The following is an 11,088-nucleotide window of genomic DNA, read 5'->3' on the forward strand; positions in this document are numbered from 1 at the left end:
GTTTTTCCACCAGTGCACGTATCCGATACGTATTGCCCAAGACCGGCCAGGGCGGTAACGCAAAGTTAGTTAGCCCTCTAAACGAGGCCGCCGCCGACGTAGACACCATCTCGAGCTAGCGAGTCCAAGCGGCCGCCTGTACGTGCGTGCGTGCACGAGCACGATGGAGATCGGCCACGCCGCCAAGACGCCGGTTCGGAGAGATCGCATCAGCATGGTCGATGACGCCGTACTCGGCCACGCCCTCTCCTTCCTCCCATCCAAGCAGGCGGCGCGCGCCGCCGCGCTCTCGTCCCGGTGGCGCGACGCCTTCGCCGGCGTCCACACCCTCTCTCTCGAGGAGCCCAGCCCCGTCACCACCTACGACAACAACGGATTGCCCACGGAGGTCGACCCGCCGGAGCCCTTCCGCACCGCCATCACCGCTGCCATCGTCGCCCGCCACCGCAAACCGGGTGCCGCGCCGCCGCTCCGCGCGCTCCGCGTCGCCTTGCAGGACTATAGTTACTTAGACTCCGTCGCCGTGGACCTGTGGGTCTCCTACGCCCTGAAGAGGGCCGGCCCCGACCTCGAGCTCGATCTCCGCTTCAGATCCTTGCCCATCTACTGCAGCCGCGACGACGCGGATACCTCGGAGGAGGAGGATGACTCCGATGACGACGACGACGACGAAGAGGATGACGGCGAGGATGATGATGACGGTGGCGACACCGATGAGGACGATGACAGCGGCAATAGCAATGTCTCATCCGAAGACGAGAGTGTTCCAAGTCCGTCTCTACTCCGGTACACCGTCCCGAGGGGTCTCTTCTCCTGCTCCACATTGCGAACGCTCCGCATTGGGCCCTGCAGGCTCTCCCCGCCGTCCGCCGTCAGCCTTCCATCCCTCCAGGAGCTCCTCCTCACCCGCATCTCCGATACCGAGGAGTTGGTGCAAAGGCTCATCTCCGGCTGCCCGCGCCTCGTGGACCTCACGCTCGAGTCCTGCGACGCGGTGACAATGCTCTCCCTCTTGGACACGCGCCTCCGCAGGCTCGCCCTACGGTGCTGCCACAACCTTTCCCACGTCGTCGTCGACGTGTCCGAGCTCACCGCCTTCGAGTACCGTGGCGCCGTGCCCGAGATGCCGTTGCTGACCACGTTGGGCGCCACATGCTGGTTCCCCACCATGCCATCCCTCGCATCATGCACCGTCTACATCTGTGGCGGCGAGGTCACGGCGCCGGAGGAACTCGCCATTCTCACGGCGTTCCTCCAACACTTTGCATCCGCGAAGCACCTGCGCCTGAGGTCCAAGCACATGTACCCTGACATCGGTAAGGATGCTATCACAAGGCTCCCGGCGTTCTGGAACCTCCACCACCTCGAGCTATGGGGCCACCTTCCGCACGACGGCGATGGCGCCGCCACCATCGGCGTGACGAGCAGGATTCTCCGACACGCCCCGAACCTGGAGGTGCTATCCTTGTTTTTCGAGACAGGGACTTGGGCTGACATTGACGACGTCCCAACCGGCCGCGACAACTGCAAGGCAATGGAGCTTCTCAACGCGCACCGTCTCAAGTACAACCGGCACAACATCCTCGACTCGCCGAGTGGTGGCGCCATGATCCCTTGCTTGGCGAACCGGTTGAGGGAGATCAACCTGGTACATTACCAGGGAGGCAGGGCGCAGAGGACGCTGGCCAAGTTCTTGCTCTGTAATGCTCCGGTCATGAACGAGCTGTGGTGCCAATTCGCCGAGGGTCCCTTGTGGATGCAGACTGAATTGATGCGGGAGATGAAAAGTTGGGTGATGAGCGAGAAAGCTAAAACGATCTTCCGGTGATGCTTATGTGACCTAGCATCTTGAATTGCTTGCGCTTGTTAGGGCACTCGTTTTTCGTCTACACAATGTTTTACCGAAACAAAATCGAATGTTTCCGATTTAAAACCAATAGGGAACTTTCAAATTTTCTATTGGTGGAGTAACATATTCTTTTGGAGGAAAAAGAGCCAAGCGCATGTTCCATTAATCAAAATGAAACCAACATCTTAGTTCACTTCAGGGTTTATCGCTTTCATGGAGACATTTGTGTGTGAAAGGTATAAATACTATGTTCTTAGTGATATAATATTTGTTTTTAGCATAATAGTCGGAAATGCATTGTGGCTACAAAGAGCCCCTCCATGCGGAACAATAATATTATTAATGTAAAAAAAAAATATGGGAAAAATTAGACACGTATATGTTCTTCATGTCAGTTGGTTCTTTGCAAATGTTTGTGGACAAAACACAACTACTGCGACATGCGCTAAAAACACAAGTTGAGTGTTAATAAATTTGCCGCTTGTTTAGAGCGTCGAACCTTGTCGTTTTCATTGGGAAAATGTACACGTTAATTTTCGCAAGAAAAATACGCAAACACGAACCGTAGTGACAAAAAACGGGTGCGCGAAATCTCATATTTTTCAATATTTACTGTTCATTCGGAGCATATAGCCAAAACTCCCTGCCCAAAGTCGGATGTTTTGTTTTGGGTGAGCATAATTTTGGCCGGGACAAGTTTGAGGTCAAACCAAACGCACCCCGTGCTGCAGTTGGCATGGGCTCCTGTTTAGCTGGCCCCAATCAGTTTTGTTGGGTCGGAGTTGGGCCAGACGGGGGTGATCACGAGCCTGCCCGGCCCATCGGAAGGTCCACCAACATAGGCCCACATTGCCACATAGGGCGCCGATCTGACTCGCGTCCTACGAGTCAGCTCCATCCGTGCACACACGCGCCGAAATCTTTCCTCACCACACCTTCTCTAGACCACCCCACCGACGCGTGGACCCACCACCAGGCCCCGCCTCACTCGGGCCCATCCGTCATCGGCTCCGGCTGCAATCCCCGTGAGTCAAAAACACCCGGCCAATCGTCATCGACTACTTTTCCTTCGACACTACGCTTTCCCCACCCACTCCCGTCCCCATTCCGCTCCGCTCCCCGCCTCCGTTTCAAAAAACCCTCGCCGCCCCCGCCTCCGGCCGCCGCTAGGGTTAGGGTTTTGCTCATCCCCCCGCCGCCGGTAAGCCTCCTCCGCCTCCCGAGTCGCCCAACCCCTCCACGCGCCAGCCCGTCGACACCCCCGCGCTCATTCCCCGTCACGTTCCATGGCAGCGTAGGGCTAGGGTTTCCCCGCCACCAGCGCCCGCCGCCGCCCCAGGACTCGATTCCCGTCGTCCCCAAGCTCGCGCCGTCCCATCTTCGACCGGGCGACTGGAGGCGTTCGAGGCGCCGCCGACTCCTGCGAGCTTGCCCCGGCGACGCGCTGCTCCGATCTCCGCCCCCTGCTGCGGCGCGGCAAGGTGAGGCGCTTCCCCCTGTCTCCATTTAATTGTTTTGAGATGAACATGCTTATGAAGTCTGTGTACATCAAGTGCTGCGAGTTTTTCAGTGCTTAAATCTGTGAGCTGACGCCATGTTCATGAAATGCTGTGAGAAATTGAAGTGCTGCGGGTTTTTTAGTGCTCAAATCTGTGAACATTGATGAGATACATCAGGATGGGTATCTTTCAGACCTATATGCCTCCTCGGCATGTTGCTTCCACATCAGGGGGCAATGTAGGCAGTGATTTGGGAGGGGACCATGTTAGCATGAACAACACTCGTGACGACATAGCCGATGCCTTGTAATACTCTAGGCATTGGAAACTTGTACTAGTTCTTTTGGGTTCATATGGTAAAGTCTTGTTAATATATTATGGGCATTAGAAACTTGGTACTTCTTTAGGGTTTGTATGGAGAAGCCTTGTAAAACAATTGTTGCAACAATCTCGTATTATCTTACAAGGCACTCCAAATTTATTCCGATAAAAAGCGTGTTTAAAATTGTTTTAGAAAACCAACTGGTAAATTAAGGTAATTATTCAGCTCTTAAACATGGTAATTATGTAATAAAACAGTCATAAATAGCCATTTCGTTTCAAAACAGCATTTGCACAACATCTTAAGCACTCAGGGGCATTCCAGACATCTTGCTCCTAAAACCAACAGCACCACACCTAAAAGTACTCCTGCCAAACATCAAATTTCCGCTTCCAACAGCTGCTCTTTCACAGCCCACCAGCTACAGCTGCTTCTCAAAAGCTGCAGCCCAAACAGACAGACCCCTAAACACTTCCTGACACACAGACAAAAATTAACTGTGCAGTGTGACAACCAATGGTTGTAATTAGGTGTCTGATTGATTGCATGATTGAAATTGTTGGATAGTTAGGCGCACACGATTTTTCTCGAAAAGAATGACATTTAGGAGTGCCAAGATCCCTGGATGAATGTCATGTGAATCTTTCGAATTGCTAAGCACAGGGCAATCTAGACTCAAGGAAACTATGTTTCTCTGAGACTGTGAACTTCATGTGTTGTGTAAGATTGGTGCTTACAGAGAGTTTATAGGAATTTCTTACTATTGAATGCAAAATGCTGTTGCTGTACAAATTTAATCCCCACTGTTATGTTACCCTGCAACACCCTCATTGTTAATGTTACCCTGCAGCATCCTCTCATTTTTTTGCTGCCTTCACTTTATCAGGCTTTGACTGAGAGAGCTTTGAGCTGGACTTTGCCCTAACTCCCTTTGCCAATTTTCATCAGGTCTGCACTCCGAGGGTTGTTTTGAAGGAGTTGTGCAATTGCCCTGAACTATCTTGGCAGAAGCTTGCTGTAAGGTCTGGTATTCCTCTTCTTGTATACAAGCCAGCTGTGGATAGGAATTCTTCTTCATTGAAGGATGCCGACAAGAAAAAAAGGCCCCGCAAGAAATGCTACTGTCGAGCATGTTAATACAAAAACCAGTAGACACCCCAGAAGATCAACTTCAAGTGCAGTTCCTGATAAGAAAGTCAATGATTTGATTACTTCTTCCTCTAAAAAGCAGAAACCTGGTAAAGTCCCTTTGCAACTGTTGTGAGTTATGGTTGCAACTTTAATTGTAAAGTATATAATAAGATAGTCAATAGAAACTTGCATAGAGCCACCAAAAAAAACTTGCATAAAGGAGTAAAGATAAATAGAGTGGTTTTATTTTAAGATATCCTACTTGCTGTATATTGTCATTTGTCAGTTCTTCTGTAGTCCAAACTAATCTGTTATATATAAAGGACCTTTCACACACTGTCTCACTTTTGGCAAATGTGTTTTCCATGATTATTACTTCAGTTTACTATAAGGAATTCGTCTGGGACAATGTAATATTATGAGCTCTTAGGAAATTGGCTACCTGGGTATCCACTAGAGCTGTCTTTTGTACTAATCATTGCTCTGATTATGATTCTGCAGCCGAAAACTTGCAGAAGAAGAATGAAATTCTTAGTGGTGGTAGAACATTGACATCACTCTCTGATTGTACTGATACTGAAAATGAAGTTGCTAATGTGCCAAGTAGTAGTATGCTTGATCACAAGGTACGGTTCATTCTGGTTTAAGTGTGTTATATACTTATATAGCTGAACTGCTTTTTTCTACTCACTCGGTTCCTAAAAGAGCTTTGCAACTTTTTCTAGATACGAATGAATCTATAGCTAAAACATGTCTATATACCTTTGTATCTAGACAAAGTTGAGAAGCTTTTTTAGGAACGGAGGAACTTATGTTATCATGCAACACATTTCAGCCAAGATATAAAAAATGGGCTCAAAGGTGAAAACCGTCTCATTTAGGTACTCTCGCCGTCCCTAAAAAAGCTGCTCAACTTTGTCTAGATACGGAGGTATATAGACACAATTTAGTTGTAGATACATCCGTACCTAGAAAAAGTTGAGCAGTTCTTTTTAGAGACGAATGGAGTATTTTTTTTTCTGCATAACAACATTTTGGAATGCAAACACAAACTACGTAGGTCCTTTATAAGCTATACCTGAAGTATTTGTATGGCATAGGCCTATTATTTGCATATGCAAGACTACATTGGTCATCCATCGTTGTGCTGCAATTATTTGATTCTGGCACTACGCACTAAGCATTTTTATGGTTAATTATTGGTTCTAGAGCCAAAATTTAGAGTAGGATTGATTGTCACATCACCTGAATCCTGAACTTGATTGTTCCTTGAACCGTAATTTACTTTACATTCTTATATGTCTATTTGGTCTTCCTTATGTCAGCAGTCTAACGAAAATGATGAAGAGCTTTCCATATTTTCTCAACCATTCCACCATCACAATGAAGACGACGGTGATGGCTTAGGCAAAGGTACAAAATATTCGACATTTGAAGTCCTTTCCCTCTTAAAAAATGTTATTTGATATTTTACTATCTTAACATGTATCTGTGTACTACATTTATGCTTAAGATAGCATCTTGTTTGGTATGATTCTTATTTCCTCAATACCTTAGGTCCTAATAAGGTCTATACTATAACTACACCTTTTCCCTAATTTATATTTTTTTAGGCCAAGGTATACTTAGATCTGTCTCATTTGCAGTATTCAGTTTAGGTTAATGTATTATGGAGGTCCTTCTATGGGCTGGAGATTTGTGAGTGTTTGATAATCCTTGATGAGTGGTAACAAGTGGAACATCGTGAAGTCCTAAGTCACTGTATCCGCTTTCTCTTCGCCTGACTGGTTTAGATATATAATGCACTGCTAGATTTGTCTGGCATTTTTTTTGTATGGTTGCATTTTTATTTGTGAAAAATTTAGTAGCAAATTTAAAGTATCTGAATTAGTTATTTTATTTGCAGCCTGTGCTGTTAGAAGTGAATCTGTGAATGTGGGCATCCCCACCACCGTTTAAATGTTTAATTCATCTGCATCAATAATTGTCATACCTGTGTTTGAATTTTCACATGCATGCATAGAAGGTTTAAGAAATGCTCCTTTCTAAGATGGCTTGCCACTTCTATGCAGTTCCTATGCAATCAACATGTGGAAACAGAAAGCTTGAAAACAATGAATTCAGTGAATTGGGTAGTCTATCTCCTGAAGTGTCTGCTATATATCTTGCAATGCAGCACTCTAAGCTGGAGTGTATTGATGAACAAAGTCAAGATTCTATCTCAACAGATGGGTGCCCTGAACCTGATGAGACTGAGGAGCTTGATGAGTTTGACCCTTATACCTTCATAAAGGATTTGCCCGAGTTATCCATGGTTGTACCCAAGTTTCGGCCCGTTCTTCTTCCAAAGCAAACTCGGAGCTGCCCTAGAACCACCCTTGTCCTTGATCTGGATGGTAAGATGGTTGTTGGATGAATATTTTTTCTTTAACATAGTCTGTTGAATCTTGATGATATATCATAGTGGAATAATTATTTTCTGATGTTTCTTCTGTAAATACTGGAAAAATGTTATTATTTCACTATGCCAGTCCTCTTTTCCTTTTAATAAGCCATTTAGCAATGATTAATATGACAGGTGACTTGATCAAATATTAATTAAGGCTAATTAACTAAAAAATTCGACAACAATACCCCTAGTATAGGCTCTTGGTCTTTCACTTCCAAAATGGAGCTCTATCTTATCTCCTTCAGAGGGAAAGCTTTTCAGACAGACACTCTTGAGCTTCAGCTATGGCTTGAGTCCCTTGTGGCTTGTATTCTAAGCTATCGTACAATTCCGCCCCGCTTATCCCTTCCCCTCGTTGACCTTCGTAAATCCTTTACCTTCCTTGTATACACGCTTTTTATGAATGAATTTATTGGTGGGGCCCCACCTACAGTTTTTTTAAAATGTACATTTAGGACAGGACAGAAATTGCGTGTAGAACGATGTGTTTAAGTGAAGGACACTAGTTGGGACAACTTTGGTATATATATTATAGAGAAAATAATAATTTGATATCTAAAAAATGTTGAGCCTTGAATGTCTTGTGACTACTGCAACCTGTTTATGTAATATCAACAGAACTATAAAATGATGTTAATGGATTGGAACTTTTTGCCTCTGTACCAATCTTTTTTTTTTGGTTCCATCTTTCTACTTATTTGATAAAATGCAGCATGCCCTTGTGTTTGGTGTTAGCTCTTACCTGTACTTGGTGTTTTCCACTCATTATAAATTCAGTAACCTAATCTGAAGATATTTTCGTAATTTCATGCAGAGACACTGGTGCATTCTACGCTTGAGCCCTGTGAAGATTCTGATTTCACTTTTCCAGTTCATTTCAATCTCAGAGAGCACACAATCTATGTACGGTGCCGTCCATATCTGAAAGAGTTCCTGGAGAGAGTCGCCAGCATGTTTGAAATAATCATCTTCACGGCTAGTCAAAGTATTTATGCAGAACAACTACTTAATGTTCTTGATCCCAAAAGAAGGTTGTTCCGTCATCGCGTTTATCGTGATTCTTGTGTCTATGTGGAGGGAAACTACTTAAAGGATCTAACGGTTCTTGGCCGTGACTTGTCTCGAGTGGTCATCGTTGACAATTCTCCGCAGGTATATGCCATACACATTTTGTTATTCATTGATCAATTGCTTTGTCTGTTTGAAGATCTCCGAAATACTATTCTAGCCAATCTAGTTATCATGGCTTCTTTGCATTTGTTTTTCTTATATGTTCTGCACTATAAACCAATTTATTTAGAGTAATTGGGCCAATATGTTAGAGGTTACAGTTTAAATTGTTCAAGATGCTGAGATAGGCTGTCTTGGTGAAGCAAACATAAACCTTATTCTAGTTTATGATCATGATGGTTGGGTCTGTCTTATCATGCCTGTTCTGGAATAGCAATCTAGGTGACCTAGCTGGTTTCAAAAAAAAAAAAAGGTGACCTAGCCTAACATATCTTACTGGCCAGGGCCATAACTAATCTTTCACCTTTACTATTACTTGTGAAACATTTACAGTTGGAATATAATCTCCCACTCCACTTTCCACTGGTATTACAATGCCCAGAAAGAACTTGATCGTTCCTTATAGCTACAATGAGTTACCGTTGTGTTTTCTGATATTCTTGCTTTCAGGCTTTTGGGTTCCAGTTAGATAATGGCGTACCAATAGAGAGCTGGTTCGATGATCCCAATGACAAGGAGCTCCTAGCACTGCTACCATTTTTGGAAAGCTTGGTTGGAGTGGAAGATGTTCGGCCATTCATTGCCACAAAGTTCAACCTTCGCCAGAAGGTGGCTAGTGCGACTTCCCTTGCAATGCACTTCTTTCCTAATGCATAGCATGTTAACTGAAGCGTCAGCGCCTCTCTCGCAAGAAGCGAAGGCTGTGGAAGTTGCTTGAAAGGAACGGAACTGGTGAATCTTCTTGCCCGCACTGTATCTGGGATTCAGAATTCTTGCCCTGGCGCAACCCTATGTCATTTAATTCTGAACCACCAGGAGGATGTATAATTGGCCCCGTTGTAAGTTTTAAATCCGGTGAACTTTAGGGAACCTTGTACAAGCAAGCAGTAGCCAAACCCATAAGGTTGTTGTGACCGTGTTGTGCACTGGACGAATAATTGCCCAGCATGTAATAGGCCAGCAGGTATTATCAGAAATTTGTGTTCTCACTGCGTTTATGTTGTAGGCTTCGGCCTGTAGTTAGTCGTCAAGTACAAAAGCCAGCGAGGATTATGCCTGCCTTTTGGGCCATATATCTCCAACTGATGATTAATTAAAAGTACTACATGCAAACACCATTGCCCCTTAGATGAACTGCCCTTGGCTTAGGCATCCACATGCAAAAATTACAGTAAAACAAAACAATTAAGAATGTTTGAACAGTGTTGTACACCCTGCAGAATATATATAAGGTAGTGTGGCAAACAATGCAATTTATAATTAAAGCCTGATCTATCAGATTCTGATGTGAACAAAGCGTGCAACTGATACTGACATGAGATAAGAGAACTACAAAACGACCACCAGCCTAAACGACAAGCTGGTGACTTGTGTCTCGCAGAACATGCTAGCTGTCCATGGCTAACGTCTGAAACGCTATTGTCATCTTTTCTACACTATTGCCCAAGCAAATAATCGTTTCACATGAGCAGCTTCATGTTGAGTTCCTCACAGTTTATGGATTGCTACTTCTTGGAGGCAATTCAGTGCCAGTTCCTGTGCATTCCTTGGTGGCTGATCGCAAACACAACCTTATGGGCATGCAGTTTGTGCCTGAAACAAGGTGCATACATTCATAAGATCAGCCAATATGATGTAATGCCATGAAATAAGAATGATGGAACTAGAAATTCTAAGGCTGGCGGGATTTGTAACATTTCTTTAGCAAATTTACAAAAGAATAACACATGCAAAACAGTCTGAATCCAACCTATTGTAGACAATATGATTGTTCTATGCAAATACAAAGTCAGACAAGAAACATTTTAATACTTGCACAATCAGGCATTGTGCAATCGATTAAGCATATTGAAGGAGATCTTATGCAATTGTTGTTAAATGCCCAAAGAATAATAGTACATTAATATATTATCTCCTGAATCCAAAATGTTCAGAAACAAATGCCCAAAGATACATCTATTTCGACTAAGCGGGAGGACCACATTGCAGACATGCAAAAATTACAATAAAGCACTTAGGGCTAGGGGCATCTCCAATTGAGCGACACAAACGGATGCACAGCGACCATGCGGTCGAAAAAAGCATCTGGAACCCGGCCTAGCAGCCCGACGCATAGTGACCGGGCTATCCGCGGAGACGCTAACACGGTCCAAATATGCGTTGAGTTTGCATCTCCGTGGACGCTGCGCGGTCGCGCCGCGCGACCGCTCTCTTCTCCGACGGGCTCGCCTACCAGCGAACCTGGCTTAATGCGGCTTCTTAGCCGGCACGACTTTAAGCACATCAACTACCGGGAAAGGCAACCGCCAGAGTGGCAACCGCGTCGATCGACGCGTGCACCACCGGAATGGAGCGCGAACTCATAAACCGCCGCGGAAGAGCAACCACAACCCTCTTCGATTTCTACACCGCCATTCATCGCCGCTCAATAAGTCCCCTACATCTGCGCATTCAGATCTCCTACCGGCCACCGCCATTCATCTCTACGACTGACAGCGTCATGAGCAACCTCTCTTTTCCATCAGACAACGCTAGCGAGGGGAAGCCGCCAGGATGGCGACATTGGTGGGATAGAACTGCCATGCCGAGTAGCTCTACCTCCCCACCG

General features: G+C 45.5%; 1 protein-coding gene across 2 annotated transcripts; it reads left to right on the plus strand.

The window, feature by feature from the left end:
- The first annotated feature begins 3,287 nt into the window (after window positions 1-3,287).
- LOC124699691 (CTD small phosphatase-like protein 2) lies at window positions 3,288-9,472 on the plus strand. Of its 2 annotated transcripts, none has more exons than XM_047231954.1 (7): window positions 3,288-3,330; window positions 4,619-4,908; window positions 5,303-5,427; window positions 6,127-6,214; window positions 6,874-7,197; window positions 8,065-8,402; window positions 8,931-9,472. In XM_047231954.1, exons 2-7 carry the CDS (start codon window positions 4,755-4,757, stop codon window positions 9,135-9,137), a joined length of 1,236 nt encoding a protein of 411 aa, XP_047087910.1. In that variant the 5' UTR covers window positions 3,288-3,330; window positions 4,619-4,754; the 3' UTR covers window positions 9,138-9,472. The 2 variants fall into 2 exon arrangements, with proteins under 2 accessions (XP_047087910.1, XP_047087915.1); XM_047231959.1 differs by having other exon boundaries at window positions 3,292-3,330; window positions 6,130-6,214.
- The last annotated feature ends 1,616 nt before the right edge of the window (window positions 9,473-11,088 follow it).

The sequence above is a fragment of the Lolium rigidum genome, chromosome 1 (assembly GCF_022539505.1).
Source record: "Lolium rigidum isolate FL_2022 chromosome 1, APGP_CSIRO_Lrig_0.1, whole genome shotgun sequence".
NCBI classification, from domain to species: Eukaryota; Viridiplantae; Streptophyta; class Magnoliopsida; order Poales; family Poaceae; genus Lolium; species Lolium rigidum.